The following is a 16887-nucleotide window of genomic DNA, read 5'->3' on the forward strand; positions in this document are numbered from 1 at the left end:
GGTAGGAAGAGACTTTTGAAGTTGAATGAGCTTGAAGAAATAAAGCTCACTACTTATGAGAATGTTGTGATTTACAAGTAGAGGACAAAGATGTACCATGTTAAACACCTTCTCAAAAGATAATTTCATCCGGGACAATAAGTTTTATTATTTAACTCTAAATTGAGATTATTTTTAGAAAAGCTAAAATCCAAGTGGAGCGGTTGTATAGTATCGGACGCACTTTGGGGGACGACACAAATTGAACAATACAGCAAAAAGTTGAGTTACAGGATTATATCATATTAATGTTCTCTATCTTTTGAAGGAGAGCAGTTTAACAGAAGATGGAAGAAGAGAGTTGACAAACAACATGAAAAGCATGTTGCATGTTGCATTGAGCATTTTGTTTTCCCTGTCTGCTTTTATCATCATTTGTATTTTGAACATTCTCATGGAATTTTCTGTCAACTATTAAATCATCAAGGAATGAAGCAGTTCTTAGATTGAGTGTAAAAGAATAACTGCAATGCTTATAAATTGAAGTTATAAAGAAAATATTAGTATAAATTAAAGAACCCTTAAAATGTTACTATTGTTTCTAAAATCTACAAAATTGTAAAAGAAAAATATGAACTAATCATATATTTGAATACCGAAGTAATAGCCAGGCAACCGGAATTAGAAAATAAGGAAGAAAAAAAAAATTGAACAAAATTAGTATGAAGGAACTTAGAGTAGCTTCTTCCTTTCAAAGAATGTCTTCAAATGCCATAGTTGCAAACCAGCCACAGACAAACAAACCATAATTGAAAGGAAACTGAAGGTGAACATCCTGGAGTTGGTTGCTTTGTTAAGATCTTGCATTTCTTCCTCCCTATGTCGGACAAATCGATAAAAAGGTCATCAAAATTCAGTTAAAAACATAATTAGAATGAAATAGAAAATCTTATTCTCCAATAGAGTGCAACCCCATGTCACGCCAAAGCCAAACCTTCTAAAAGGAACATTTGGGGACATATTAAACACATAATTTTTCTATCCACTCTAATCCATTAAATCATTAGAAAATGAGATACAGTAAATGACAAGAAAAATCTTTGTTAAACCTGGAGAGGAAAAAAAACTAATGCCACGTGACTTCTCTAAAACCGTTTCTTTTTCTATCTTATTTCTTAGATCAAAGGGGTTTGCTATTCAGATTTAGGGAGTTCATCTCTGTATGGATCTCAGGGAGAGACAATTAGATGAACAATAAACCATTTTTGGTTGGCATAGAAAAAGGAAATAGTTGATGCAATGCATTACAGAGGTTATACATGTATTTCTGAATGTAAACTGAAATAGATGATGCAATGCATTAAAAGATATTATGAATAAACTCGACAAGATACTATTTCTATCAAAAGAGAGTAGTTAGCAGAAGTCATGACATGTATACCTTTCGCGAAGATAAAACATCTCATCATGGATGACTGTAACGGTGTCATACAGTTTCTTCAACTCAAATTCCATTACCTAGGCAATGAGAAGATGTAACATGTTAACAAACATACAAGGAAAAAATACCCAAAGTTGAAACAAATTAAGTAGGTATTTAGAATCAGCTCACTGGTTTGTATTTATTCAAATAAAGTAATAAACGATGATGCAACAAATCTTCTCACTTGTGGAATTTGACATTTTAAACACAAAAAATACACAGCCAAAAGTAGATAATGTGAGCTAAGATAAAAGTTAAATTTAAAACCGAGCTATAACACAAAATCAAGGTTGCTGGCACATTCTTCGTCAAGCAGGTTATGCCATTCCTTGTTTTCTCAATGAACATACCCTGAGCTACATTTTCAGAAAGCTCCTTTGACTGGCCTTTCATTCGAATGTCTTGCGCATTACTTCATAGAAAAAAAATGCTGAATGAAAAAGCTAAGTAAGGTTTAAAAAATTTAAAAAGCCAATATGGGAAACCAAGAACATTATGATATTATCCATCTATTAATTATCAACAGGTTCAACAAGTAACCAATTAAACCAAGACAATACTATTCTGTATTAGTGCATTCAAGATAGAATGGGAGGAAAGAAGCATAGCATCACTTAATAATCCAACGGGTATTGAAAATCATTCAAAGAGCATGAAATAATTTATTTGGCCACCATGTATATTTGATTTGTGGGAAAGAAATACCATTCAAGCAATATTTCCAGAGGAGTTTCAAATGGATCCATTAAGTAGTGTTGCCTTCATGGTTCAAATAAGGCCATTGGGTTCTATCAAAAGCCTAAATTTTCTATAAATCCATTCGGAGAGCAATGTTATGTAATAGACTTTATAAAAAGCCTAAATTTTCAATAAATCCATTCAGAGAATAAATGCATTGTAATAGTATTTCATAAAGTTTAGCATAGATGTATCATTGATTCAAAAATGTTTTCCATATGCAGCAAGTTTCCCATTCTATACACAACATCATCAATATCCATTATCGGGATTGGCTATGTAACTATTTTCAATAAAGCACATCAAAGACAAAACTAAAATGCAATGATGATAACAAATTACAATTAACAGTAATACATATACCAATGTAAAGTAAAGGAACAAAAGAACAGCACTACTTACTTCAATCTGCCCTTTCTTGGCAACCTTAGACCAGTCTTTGGTAGAAATCCCAGATCTCCAATCAAATTCAATGGTCACAATTGAAGGGGACATCCTACTATCTGGTATCCAAAAGCAAGCAGTGTAGTCACCGGACTCAGATCCAGTAAATGCAAAATTACCTGACTCCACATGATCCGCGTAGTGATGACTGGTTCCATGAGGAGAACTCACCTTTCATTTGCAACAACACACAAACAACAAAGTCAAGCCTACACATTAAATTCACAACCAAGGATTCCATCACTATGAAGCACTGATATAGACAAATAAACCAAACATGACATTGGCACGTAAACTCTGATAATAATTTAAGAAAAAGAAAATGATTGAACATAACCACATGTGTCAGTGTTTGATGCGGACATATTTCAGACATTGCACATGCCTTCAATCCAAAGTGCCAATGCTACATAGTTCCAACATCCCAACAAGCAATTTGTCAATCGCAAATGTTGGAAACTGACTGTTTGTTCAAATTCTACTATGCTACATTGTTGCAGCGCAACTATAATCACTGCAGCAACCAAGCCTTATCTCACTAAATGGGTTTGTTCAGCTACATGGATCAAACGGCGTCATAGTATTCTATCATATATACCATATAGTATATTGCAGAATAGTAGCGATTAGTTCAAATTCCGCTATGCTATAGCGTTATAGCACCACTATTACTATTTGACAACACTGCCAACACGCATAAAACACTCCAAATTAAGAAACCTTAAATAGTGTCATAACTCAAAATCAATCATTCTCATATATTCCCTATCCAATACTTTAAATAGTGCATTTTTCATTTTCTTAAGATTAATTCATAGTCAAACAAAGAAGAAAAATAACAAATTAACCCAAATTTAATACCCAAATCAAAACTAGGGTTTGGAATTGAATCAAGAACTATTTTTTTACCTTGACAGTGATCTTGTGGGTATCAGGAATTGCATATTCTTCATTAGGATTAACGACACTATACTTTCCTACGGTCATCGCATTGGTCTTAATATCCTCTGAAATGCACTTAGTGTGACCCGATTGAAGCTCAAACCTCATCGAATTCACCATACTACACGTCAATGTGAGGGTGAGAATTGCGAGAAGAAGAATCGAATTTGACATTGATACGATTTTTTGTTCCCCAATTTGGGATCGAACAGGAAAATTGGGATTAGGGTTTGGTTTGAATTGAATTGGAGAAGAAGGAAACAAAACGACAATGGAAAAGAGCTACGGTGAACTCAAAACGAAGAAACGCGGAAAAGTAACGACCTGAATTTTGGTTCCGTTACGGTCGGTGGTAACAGTTGCAGAGATTTTTTTAAAAAACTGGTACTATTATTATAATTTATTTGACTATAGGAATATATTTATTAATTAAAAAAAATGAGAAAATAGAATATACACCAACAACGATGTAAAATTTCTTAACATGATCGTCAATTAATAATTGTGTATCCAATAAATCATCCTATTATATCAACTTTAATGATATGACATGAAGAAATAAATGATTCTATTAAATGACAGTGTAAAATTAATTGAGTTTAATTATTATGTACCGTCAGTGTAAATTTTTTTTTGCACATACATCCAATGACGCGTTGCCACATCATTTAATGAATGTGACACATCATGTATTTTTAATTACCATACATGATGTATCGATATATTATTGGACGCATGTGCAAAATAATTTTAGACTGACGGTACATATAAATTAAATTCAAATTAATTTACATCGCGTATCCATTAAACTCTTAAAAAAGTACTACAACTAAAATGTAATATATGTATACGATGTTTTTGTGCATAACACTTTCAATTGATTTTTTTTGTCTCATACGTATATGATAATAGTATTTGTCTTATATTGATTTTTTTGTATCATACGTATTAACGTATATGATAATAGTATTCATGTTATATAGTTATACTTTAGTTATATGAAATGTATCTACTTATTATTTTTAGAAAATAAACAATATTACTTTTTTTTAGGAGTACAATATTACTTGTTATCAACTAGGTCATGATCCGACAAGATCATCAACGATGAAGATCTGAATACATAAGTATTTCAGTTATTTTTATTTTATCACATTATTTGTAAGCTTAAGCATGTTGTTTTATGCTATTAATTTGGTTGCTGTGAGTTTGTTCGCAGATTCATCCTTTACGTTTTTAGCGATATTGAATTTGTGTTTGTATCTGATGTATCTATCAATTTGAATGGATGAATATTTTATTTTAATAAAAAAAAAAAACCTAGGTCATGATCCAATCGGTTCAAAAACACAACTCAATATAGGAAGAATATTCACGCCTCTTGATCAAACAATGATCTTTTAGATGACAATCATTCTACGATTCTTGATTTGTGTCGGTTTATTCATTTACATGTTTTACATGAAAAAGGACATTTTCTAAAATACCTTAAATCCCATGAATATTAAAAAGTTATTGAAAAATAAATTTAAACTAATTAAAAAATTTAAGCTAATTAAATGATATTTTATATCTTATAACCCGCTTCACACTAATTATTGTTGATATTATTAGTCGAACGCTTCTTTCAGATTCAAATTTAGGACTTCACCAACATTGTGTGACATAAGTGGTAGATACTTGGGTTCTTAACTATTTGGTTTTGAGTTTGATCCATGGCCGGTGCGTATGGAGAAATATTTGTTATGAGAGGACAACCTTAAATGGATTTCAGTTATCTCGAGCGGATTAGCTTTTACCGTTACGCAATTTACAACCTCATATTGTGTGTTAGTATTTGCTACTCTATATAAAAAAATTATTTTTTTTAAAAAAACAATAGCGATGAAAAACAAATGACTATATAAATAGGGACTTCTTTTATTCTTTTTATCGATCGTTAGTTGGTTCAGTGATGATTGACCCTGAATTTGCTACTAGGAAGGACCGCAGTTCAATTCCCTGCAACTACTATCAGGACTGCAACCAATTGATAGCAAAACTAACTTTCAAACTAGATTAAAACGGTTTTTTTTTTTGATACGGGGCTTTTTTGACAGCTCTGTATAAAATGGGGCCTTTTGATACGGGCTCTCTAATGATAAATAGGGACTAAAAAATAATTAACGTTAATATCAATGTGACATTGCTTCATTCATTCCTCTATTTCACACACGACTTTTATCTTTATCGCTTCCAACCTTCGCCACCGTTGGTAACACCATTTCGCTTACCGCTCCGGCGAATTTCTGATTGGTGGGTAGGTTCGGCGAAAGAAATAACGTTTCTTTGTGTCGTTCCTCTTCTCTCTTTCTTCGCACTTCATTTTCGTAAGTCTTTTTCTCTCTTTAGGGTTGTGATCATGAAATATGTTTCTTTAATTTCAATTCAAAATTTAATTATTTCAATGATTGATTTTGTAATATTGATTCTGACCGGAAATTTTACTATTCATGTTAATGTGATTGAAATTTTCTAGTTATTATTAGGTTTATGTGTTTGGGAATTTTTTCCCTTTGTTGGATGCTAACTAACTTTTTAGGGTCTGTTTGGATAAACATCTTATTTGCAGCGCTTATCATTGATAAGTGTTTATGTATAAGTTTACATAAGATATTTTTATAGCAAAAGATAAATTAATGGTAAATTGATTTTATATATGCTAACAAGTTGTTTTCATAAACTAGGAGCCCGTATGGATTGACTTATTTTTTTTAGCTTATGTAGAACAACTTATGCAAATAAATAAGCTTTATAAGTTTTTCTAGGTAGTTTATGAAAAAAACCGCTTATGAAGATACAATTTTCGTTAGTGAGAACTTATGAATTAACTTAAAAGCTTATTTGCATAAGCTATTTTTTATAAGCTCAAAATTAAGTCAATCCAAACGGGACTTATGAAAATAAGCGGAAACAAACTTATGAAAATTGCCATAAGCTGTTTTCATAATTTCTCCTAAACAGTCTCACAAAACTTATGGCAGTAGATAAGCCAATCCAAATAGGCCCTTAGACTTTATTCAACTTTAGTTTGGGATAATTTGATTTTCTCTTGCTTGCGTTGTTCTATTGGATTGGGGATCAGGCAACAACATATGCTATTGAGACCAGAAATTTTACTACACTTTTATGCATGCTCGTATGATTGAAATTTTCTAGGTATTGATGTATTAGGTTTTTTGTTTTTTGGTAGTTTTCTAGTGTTATGATTTTAGGATATTTTTGACTCTGTTCAATGGTAACATCATGAACTTTTAAACAAGTTGGGTTGTGAATGAAAGCACTTTCAAAACAAGTGACTAGAGCCAAACAAACCAGTTTTGAGGGGAAAATCAGGACCAATTTTGAAATCATATACATAGAATAGGTTTCCGTATGGATATTGTTTGGTTTTTCATTAAAACCAAACCATGCACCCTTACTTTTTTTGTTTGGAAGTTCTTAGAGAAATTATAGGACTTATACTGGTGTAGTTGATGTTGTGGTTGAAATTTCATAGTTTGCTGATTGAATAACTTGGCTTTTATGGTTATTTGTGGTACATATAGTGGATATATAGATGACTTGGTGGTTGGGGTGGGAGATTTAAGGAGTGGAGTAATAAGGAGGTCGAGAATTTGACCCCACCTGAGCATAAAAACTAATAATACTAACATTGGTACATATTATCTGTTTAATTAAGCCACTCAGCTGCTTTGATTGATATGTGAAACCTTAATTCAAGCTCAGATTTATTTTATGAAGTTTCAACTTTCAACTGCTTTCAGTTTATATTTCTGCTAAAAATATTTGACTTAAAGCATGCTTTGATGATGTGCAGGAGTTAAGTTTTGGTGCCCGGTTGATTTAATAAACATGAACACCATCCAAGTTGCTGCAAGCATTCCTGCAATATATGCCAGAAAAAATTATCAGCCACACCATTTTCTTTCTACACGACTTGGATTGTCAACGAATGCCAACCCTCGGACCTTCCCAATCTTAAGAGCAAAACAATCATCTGGATTACAATGTGTGCCTGTTTTGAAATCTCGAAAATCTCGCCATGTTTGTTTAGCTGGTGGAAAAGGAATGATGGACAATAATGAGGTAATACACTTTTATTTGAGTTATACTAAGCATGGATTTTGCCTTTATGAGATATTAAATATTATTATAAAAAATGCTTGATTTTTCTTTAGATTCACTTTGAGAAAACATGTTAAGCTTTTAGCCAAATTTGTGCTGTCTCGTTCAGGAATGGTGTAAATGCTGTTAAAGTTAAACTATGTTTTTTTTTAAGACAAAGTTAAACTATTTTTGTAGTCCCGACGAGAATCTCTCGATGAAGCTATGAAAAGTTTTCAAGAAAAAATTCGAAAAGGAGAATACAGTGGGGGAAGTGGGTCCAAACCACCAGGTGGACGGGGTAGTGGTGGTGGCGGTGGCGGCGGCGGCAACTCTGATGGATCAGAGTCAGATGAGACCCTTCAAATCATTTTTGCAACAATTGGCTTTATATTTGTGGTACACTCTCACTTTATACACCTTATTGCTTCCATGCCCAATTAATTTACTCATTAGTCATTAGTCTTAATTCTTTATTTTCTTGTCAAAAAATAAGGAAAAACTTGAACTGATGTAGCTATAACATATAACCTGAAGTGATGTAGCTAACATATAACTTCAAGTGATGTAGCTAGCATATAACAATGTTAGTTTTTGTGGCCACTTATGTATACATAATGGAAGATGACTGCAAATATAAATTGCATTATTATAAACATTCATAATCCAATGCCTGGTTATATAGGATCACTTTAGAAATTACTAACAAGGTTGATAATGATTAATGATTTATGTGCCATGTCTGATATGATAGCATCCTACATCTTTTGCAGTATATTTACGTCATCAATGGCGTGGAACTTACAAAGCTAGCCAGGGACTTCATCAAGTATCTGCTTGGTGGAACTCAGAGTGTTCGATTAAAGCGGGCATCATACAAATGGTCACGATTTTATAAGAAGATTACTGGGCCAACGGAAGTTGATGAGAATGGGTCGGAAAAAGCTCCAACAAGATGGAACATCACTGGTTTATACCAAGATGTCGTTAGGAATTACATGAAACAAAATTCAAATGCCTAAAGATTAGGAGCAGCTCTAGATATAGATACCCGCATTGGTGAACCTGATGAATAGGTGCATTTGTAGTTTTGATTACTTTTGGGAAAAGCTGTTTTAGTTTAATAATCTTTCAAATTTTATTTTAAAGATGGTTATGAAAATTTATTTCGATAGGGCTACAATTTTTTCAATACAAAACTTATATTGGTGAGTATTTGTTTGATGTAATTAGTGGAAACTACACAGACTTTTATTGAGGTCGGTGTTAATTACACTAAATATCTGTTATTTGAGAAATTACCATGACATTTTTTTATTTTTTCTTCTTCCAAGTATCTTAACATATTGTTCAAGCTATAACATGTCTTTGTAACTTTATGTATGGATTTAATACTATTTCTTTTGCATATACAAATAAGAGGCTAGAGTAAGAGGTAATAGATGTAAGTGAAATGCATTAATATGATGATCCTAGCATTATTACCCCCCTTTACATTTTTTTGGGTTGATAAACGAAATGACAAAGTCATTGAAAACTCACACACACAAGTGGAGTGATTGGGGTTCGAACCTCGTTGGTCATGACGTCCAACACTCACAATTTTGACATTTCTGCTAGTTGAGCTAGAATTTGTGGACTATATCTCTTAAGCTTTTAATCAGTTTAATTTTCTCTTAAGCTATTATGAAGGTGAGTGTTTGAAAGCTTTAAAGAACGAATGAGACACACAAGGATTAAAATTTATGAATTTTTGCACAATGTTGAAATTTATGTCAATAATATGATCTTACACTTAATTTTGTTTAGAGAAAAAAAAAAAGACAAGTTGGGTGCATAGTTTTTAATTTTGTTTAAAAAAATATATTTTAATATTCATATTTTTTTTCAAAAAAATTTCAATAATTGTCACTATAAACATAATTCCATCGATTGAGACATTATATTTAAGGGGTCAAATTCGAATTCAAAACTTTTCACTTATTTATTTCAAAAGATAAATTGTTAGTCATTGTATAGAATATCATATACTTCAAAAATAAATTTAATTAAATTTTTAAAAAGTCACACATAAAGTGAAATTGTCGAGGTCTTTAAGTTAAGTTAAATTTAATAATGAACTTAAAAAAATTAGGGGCTCCTTTATGTACCCAAAATAATAATAATAATAAAAAATAACTTTTTTTTTTTCATCTTTTACACAAAAATTAGAACAATTCTACATGGTCAACCATATATATAACACCACTTTCCATAATCAAATAAAAAAACATTCCTAGATTCCTTCTAATCTTTCACTCTCTTTCCAAAAATTGCAAAATTCAATCTTTTCATTCTCAACCCTAATCCGATACATCAATCACAAAATCATTTCAATCCAATTATAAAAAAAAAATGAAATTTGGGAAAGAATTCAAAACCCATCTTGAAGAAACAATCCCTGAATGGAGAGACAAATTTCTATGTTACAAACCATTGAAGAAACTCCTCAAACATCACTTACCATCATCCACAACAACAACTGCACCTGTTAATCTTCATCTTCACTTTCTTCAACAACCCTTTTCTCCTAACATCTTGCAGGCTTGGTTTCTTCGGATTCTTAATCAAGAGCTTGAAAAGTTTAATGATTTCTATGTTGATAAAGAAGAAGAGTTTGTTATCCGATTTCAGGTTTTTATGTCTGCTTTTTCTGTTACTGGTGAAAACCCTTTTGTGATTCATGTTTTTTCTATTGAATTGTGTAATTGGTTATTGGAAATTTAGAAACTTTTGTTTGTTTGCTCAATTGGGTATTCGAGAAAGTTCTTGAATTGATCAAACCTTAATTTATTTTGTGTATATCGGCAGACATGTGTTTTGGAACATCATAGTGTGTCGTGTTCTTCTCAATTATAGTGAAATTCAATAATAAAAATTACTATTTTGCCACTTAAAAATAAACTTAGAAGAGTAGATGATATGGAAAAACAATGGAAGCTTGTTAGATTTTAGTGTAAAACTAGTTTGTAGGACACTTTGAACTAAGTTTGTTACTTTTTTTTGTTTGTTTTGGTATTAACCCTTTGGTTCCGAGGGGAAGGGGGCCTGATAATCCAGAGTTCGGCCGCGAGGTAAGTAAAGCCTAGCCAATAATTGTTTCCACCAGAATCGAACTCGGGTTCTTCCGAACAATTCGTCCTAGGGGGAGCTCATTAACCACTTGATCCCAATGTCCAATTTTTTTTTTAGCCAAGTGGTTGAGCTCAAGTGCTTAATGAATGTCCATTGAGATCAAATTGTTCGGCAGAAACCAAGTATGAATCTTGACTAGAACAATCATTGGCTAGACTTTACTTACGTTTCGACTGAATTTTGGATTACCAGGACCCCTTCCCCTTAGAATTAGATCGTTACAACCAAAAAAAGTGTTACTTTTCAAATCTTATCTTTCTTTGTATACTATTTTTAATATACAGCAGAAGAAAAATGGATTGCATTGAGTCACAGTCACATTGTTGTAGAATTTAGACTGTCTGATGTTAGTCTACCAGACAGTCTACAGTCCGACTTTGTGTAGTGGAACCTTTTGCGAAGTTGAGCTATGAGTCATGTGATTAAGATTAGATTTATGAAGCACGGACAATCCGCAGATTAGCCGTGATCTGTGTCGGACACGTGTCAGTGTCATACACTGATACGACAACACTTATGATTGCACTTAATCATGTCATTTTCTCAAATTATTATCGGTGTCCGTGTCTGGGTACATGGTTCATACATCTGAGGTGTGTGACTTTGTGAATATCTGGTTATCCTTACTGCAGGGAAACTAGGTCCTTGAAGTCATATTTTCCTACTTTTGAAAGATCAATATAAAATATTTTGATTAATGCTTGGAGTGGAGAGTATCGTTCAAGTATAATGTTGTTTGTTGACAACACAGAGTTCTGTTTCTTTCCTGATTATTGTTTTCAACTTGAACAGGAGCTGAAAGAGAGAATTGAGCTTCTTAAAGAAAAAAGCAGCAAGAGTGAAAAGTACACTTCTGATTGTGAATTTAGTGAAGAAATGATGGACATCAGGAAGGACTTGGTTACCATCCATGGAGAGATGGTGCTCCTAAAAAACTACAGTTCCTTAAATTTTGCAGGTACAACATCTAATTAATATGTATCGGTTTGATTAAGCATTACATACGCAGTATTGACACTTTAGATCGAAGAAATGGTCAATGTACGACATGTATAGATGCTATCCAACATGACACTAACACATGCGGTTACATCCAATTATTTCTATTTTCTTAAATTATTACCGGTATCTACATGTTGGTGCCGGTGTCATGTATTGTCTGATGTTTTTATCGGTGCTTTAGTGTATGATTGTGTGGAGGTATCTACATGTTGGTGCCGGTGTCATGTAATGTCTGATGTTTTTATCGGTGCTTTAGAGTATGATTGTGTGGAAGTTGCCACTTTAATGTAGAAGTGGCATTTTTGTAAAGTGTCATGATATTAAATTATATGCTTCATGTATTTGAATATATATTGTATATGTCTTATGGGTTTTCAGTCAGATAATTGTCGATTATGATGACATTAACATATTTCAACTTCAACAGGACTAATCAAAATTTTGAAGAAGTATGATAAAAGAACTGGTGGATTATTGCGTCTTCCTTTTACACAAATTGTTCTTCGACAACCTTTTTTCACTACCGAGCCTCTAACAAGGCTAGTTCACGAATGCGAAGAAAATCTTGAGCTACTCTTTCCCCTACAAGAAGAAGTAATTCAATCAACTCCTCATTCAGAAGACGAGTCTAGACAACCGGTAGATAATGCAACAAATACCTTACCCGAGTCATCCTCAACTCTTGGAGAGGAACCTATGCATTTATATCGAAGCACTCTTGCTGCTATGAGAGCCATAAAGGGTCTTCAGAAAGCAAGCTCCACTTGCAATCCGTTTTCGTTTTCTTGTCTCTTTAGCAACCAAGACGAAGATGGTACCGGTGCTGTAACCGCTGAAAACTCTGCAGCGAATTCTCCAGATACTGCGCAAAATGACGAAGACACCAGCAAAGAGGACAATAACTAACCCTTTTTCTTTTAGGGTTGATCTGTTCTCTTTTAGTTGAAACTAAATGAAATGATATCTCTTTGTCCATGGAAAGAGTAAATCACACATAAATAATGAGATGCATTTTCTTTAGCATCTAACTTGGAAAATAGTACTTGAATATTGTCTTTTTTCCTCTTCACTTGTATACTTTTCTATGCTTGTTACAAATGATGTTTAAGGGTATGTTTGTATTGACTTGAGTTTAACAATTTTTAACATGTCTATAAGTGGATTTTGGCCATATTTCTTGAACGGTTGTTGGACCTTGAAATTACTTAGTTTCGTTTCTTTTTCTTTTCTATTTACTTTGTAACACTAAAAAAACAAAGTGAAATACAAAAAGTTTGATTACCACGCTTTTGGTGGCTTTGGTAAGAGAAGAGAAAGTCTTATAAATTCTTAGCTTGGTAGGATTAACAGCCAATCAATTAGTGTTTTCATTGAGAGCTTCCTTCGCACGTTGACAGCCGCTGGTGCACGGTATTCACAATCAGAGGATTTCGATCATGACGTTTATATGGCAGCTCCTATTTGATAGAATTTCAATTTGCAACGAAGAGGAGTGGAGATGCCACTTCCCATGCACCCCAAATGCAAATTCTTTAGGAAGAACACCATAATTTGCATCCGGAAATATTGACACGCAAAATTGAAGAACTATTCATATCGGTGACTTTTTCGAAAAGACATACGTGAGACCATTCCTTTTTTATTGAGTTTATTTTGAAAATAAAGAGTTTTTGAACAATATAAACACACTAAATAATACTTTTTTGTTTTACTTTTTTTCTAGTTGTTATTAGTAGATTAAAGGGGTGCACATAAGATAAATGGGTTAGAGCCCATATTATTATTAACAATCAACAAACAGCCCAATTAATACAAAATAATTTAAACAAAAACAATAATTAAAAGGGAAAAAAGAAAAAACACGAGAGAACGTGAGAGAGAAAGAGAGTGAACCGAGAGCGAGAGAGAGAGAGAGAGGCGGCGAGTTGTGGTGTGTTGTGGCAAGTGTGAGTGGTTAAGTCACACATTGCTTAGAAAAGTGGAGGTTGAACACTTTATTAGTGAGAGAACCCATAAACCTAACACCTTAAGGTTTTGGGTTAAAGTGTGGTGTCCAACTCACTTGTGGAGTTGTTCTTGAGACCAATGTGGATGATCCCCCGGCTGCCTCCTCGTGACCCAACAACGGTATCAGAGCCGATGGTTCAACGAAGTGTTGAACTAGCTCCTTGTATCGAAAGTCTTCCTGACAAAGGTGGTCAGGCGGCGGGTCCCGTTGAGTAGTGTGCCTAACGGCGGTACAAGTGTAGGATGAAGAGAAAGCTTCCGCTTGAGGGGGAGCATATCCTAGAGTACTTGAGGGGGAGATTGTTGTGACAAGTTTGAGTGGTTAAGTCCCACATTGTTTAGAAAAGTGGAGGTTGAACACTTTATAAGTGAGAGGGCTCATAAACCTAACACCTTAAGGTTTTGGGTTAAAGTGCGGTGTCCAACTCACTTGTGGAGTTGTTCTTGAGCCCAATGTGGATGATCTCCCTGGCTGCCCGCTTCGTGATGACCCAACATGGTGGTCAGAGTGAGAGAGGATAGAAAGCTTCTTCTTCTCTTTTCTTTCTCTGTTTCAGTTTATGCTCTTCTTCTTTTTGTTCTTTGAGTGGTTATGGACTTATGGGTGATAGATTTTGCTCAAGATGATAAGGATGGAGATGATGGTGTTTTTGTTTGTTCTGCCTCTTTGATTTTGTGTTTGTCGGTTCTGTTGCTTTTATATTCTTGGTTATGGGTTTAGAAAGTGGTGGTTATGTGGTTTTGATGGGAGATGGGGATGATTATGGTGGAAGTGTGTGGTGAGGACTTTGTTTTCACGCAGAGAAGAAGGAAAAAGTCTAATGTTTTGTTTTCTGTTCTCTGTTCTGTCTCAGTTTGTTGGTTTCAAAATCTCCTTTGTTCTGATTTTTTCCCACAATTTAATCACAAAAGAATTAGGGTTTAATGGACAAGAGAGGAAAGAAAAACTCCACCTTTAGCTATTGTTGAAAGCTTAGTTTGATTTGAAAAAAGGTTAAAAATGAAGTTAAAAAAATGGAAGGGAAATTTGACCAACAAAACAAGACAAGAGAGACTCACTGTGAATCTAAAAAAACTGTGGTTAAAAGTAAAAGGATTAATGGCTAAAAGTAATGTATTTTACTGCTTTGAGTGATTCAACTATCCATCCCAGTAATGGACCATGAGCATCCTCAATGTGGGGTGGGATTAGTAATAGTACCCCCATGATGAATTTGGAAATACATATGGCCCTTCTTCAAAGTTTCCATTTTTCAATAAATTTGCTGCACCAACAATAAAAAATACTAATTAAACTTCAATCCAAATTAATTTTTTTTTTTTTAAAAAAAAAGATTTAAAAAAGAAGAAAAAAATTAAGGGACACTTATGATTATTTTATAACTATCCTGATGAAATTTGAACCTTGTCTCTTAAAATTACAAAATCAAACTCTTTAGAAGAGGGCCAAAACAGTATTTAAGTGAAAATTTATAAACACATAATCACATAAATTTAGACTTAAATATTATTTTGACCCTCTATTTAAAATTGCATAATTTTGATCCCCTAATTTATTTTGCCAATGTTAGTCCCTTATTTTAAAATGACTTTCCCAACAAAAATAAAACATATCGATCACTTAAATAACACATGCGCCGGAATTCATTGCCTTGTAAGATAGTAACATGCAATTTGAATTGCATAACTTGTAACAAAAGAATTAATTACTTCCAATTCATAAAAATTGGTAGGTGTATTCTAAGATTCTCTTAATATAAATTCTATTGTTATTGTTACAACTTACAACTTAATCAATTCAAAATGCATGTGTCATTTTGTACCCAAAAAAGTGTATGTGTTATTTTGGTGAACTCTCTATCTCTCTCAACACTATATATAGTACAATATAAATACACAAGCTCTCCATTCACATTATCTTTATTTTATCAATTTTCTCAAATATTAAAAAAATTAAAAATTGATCATTTAGTTTTATTTAATTTAGTAAGCAAAACACAAGCTTTTAAAGAAAATATTAGGATCAGTGTATGAGGGGGAGACTATGGCTTGCAATTCCTTTCCATTTCTGCCATGTTTCTCAATAGGAAGTAACACATTGAAGAAGCACAATTTGCATCATTATCAACATTATTGTTGTGCAAAAACAATATCTTGTTCAAGGAATTTTGAGAATAGGATAACTTCCTCCTTTAATTACAAAAATAGTGTTGTTGTGCCACTTAATGAGTTACCTTTGGTAGTACATAAATTGTATATAATTAACCATCAATAATTTTTATGTTTTATGTGCTTAATTGTGCTTAATTATGTTTAAAATTAGTCTTACATTAATTATTATTTTCAGGCTTCTTTTGATCAATATATAGAGGATAAGGGAAGAGTACTCCAAGCTATATTTCTAGAGAAATCAACATGCAAACAACTCAATGAGGTAATGTTTGATTTTAGAAAACTTTTTCTTTTTCACTTTTAAGTTTTAACTTTTTTTTTTTTTTGAACGGCAAACTTTTTTTTCTTTTAAGTTTTAACTGCAAATTGGTCATTGTTTTTCATCATGACCAGCCTAACACATATTGAGGTTTAAGATAAATTTTAAAATGAAGCAATTTGAAGTTAAAATAATAATATTTAAAATAAACTATTTTGTGTTCATTATTGTTTTACAGGAAGAATGGAGAGTCAAGTTGAATCCAATTCAAGTATTTTTGGTAACTTGTCAACCAATAATACATGTCAAAGCTAGATGCATATCTCAAGATCAAGACTATCCACCTGAAATACCTAGACATATCACCAAATTTCTAGAGGTTCAGATTGTAAGTACTTCTATCAAATAATAAAGAAGATGCATTTTAGTGAATAAAAACAGAGTTTTTTTAGGACCTATTAGTGTTAGAACATAATTTAACTATCATCTTGGTTTTCGCCACCAGTTTAATCTGATAGAAATGTGATGAATTATGATCCAT

The 16887-nt window shown here is 32.8% G+C and overlaps 3 protein-coding genes and 1 long non-coding RNA gene across 4 annotated transcripts; 3 read left to right on the forward strand and 1 right to left on the reverse strand.

Annotated features, from left to right (window-relative positions):
• Positions 1 to 461: 461 nt before the first annotated feature.
• LOC123905710 (transmembrane emp24 domain-containing protein p24delta7-like) lies at positions 462 to 3953 on the reverse strand. The gene is made up of 4 exons (XM_045955415.1): positions 3554 to 3953; positions 2603 to 2815; positions 1421 to 1497; positions 462 to 856 (listed from the first exon to the last, which is right to left on the reverse strand). The coding sequence occupies exons 1-4, from the start codon at positions 3758 to 3760 to the stop codon at positions 712 to 714; spliced, it is 642 nt and encodes a 213-aa protein (XP_045811371.1). The 5' UTR covers positions 3761 to 3953; the 3' UTR covers positions 462 to 711.
• Positions 3954 to 5722: 1769 nt separating this feature from the next.
• LOC123905711 lies at positions 5723 to 8912 on the forward strand. Its single transcript, XM_045955416.1, has 4 exons — positions 5723 to 5955; positions 7446 to 7714; positions 7931 to 8131; positions 8506 to 8912. The coding sequence occupies exons 2-4, from the start codon at positions 7481 to 7483 to the stop codon at positions 8752 to 8754; spliced, it is 684 nt and encodes a 227-aa protein (XP_045811372.1). The 5' UTR covers positions 5723 to 5955; positions 7446 to 7480; the 3' UTR covers positions 8755 to 8912.
• Positions 8913 to 9980: 1068 nt separating this feature from the next.
• On the forward strand, positions 9981 to 13090 carry LOC123905712 (SPX domain-containing protein 4). The gene is made up of 3 exons (XM_045955417.1): positions 9981 to 10405; positions 11699 to 11864; positions 12336 to 13090. The coding sequence occupies exons 1-3, from the start codon at positions 10127 to 10129 to the stop codon at positions 12812 to 12814; spliced, it is 924 nt and encodes a 307-aa protein (XP_045811373.1). The 5' UTR covers positions 9981 to 10126; the 3' UTR covers positions 12815 to 13090.
• Positions 13091 to 16042: 2952 nt separating this feature from the next.
• Positions 16043 to 16728, forward strand: LOC123905713. The gene is made up of 3 exons (XR_006808454.1): positions 16043 to 16154; positions 16263 to 16349; positions 16585 to 16728. It is a non-coding gene; the product is annotated as an uncharacterized LOC123905713 (long non-coding RNA).
• Positions 16729 to 16887: the final 159 nt, after the last annotated feature.

This window comes from Trifolium pratense, linkage group LG2 (assembly GCF_020283565.1).
Source record: "Trifolium pratense cultivar HEN17-A07 linkage group LG2, ARS_RC_1.1, whole genome shotgun sequence".
Lineage (NCBI taxonomy): Eukaryota > Viridiplantae > Streptophyta > Magnoliopsida > Fabales > Fabaceae > Trifolium > Trifolium pratense.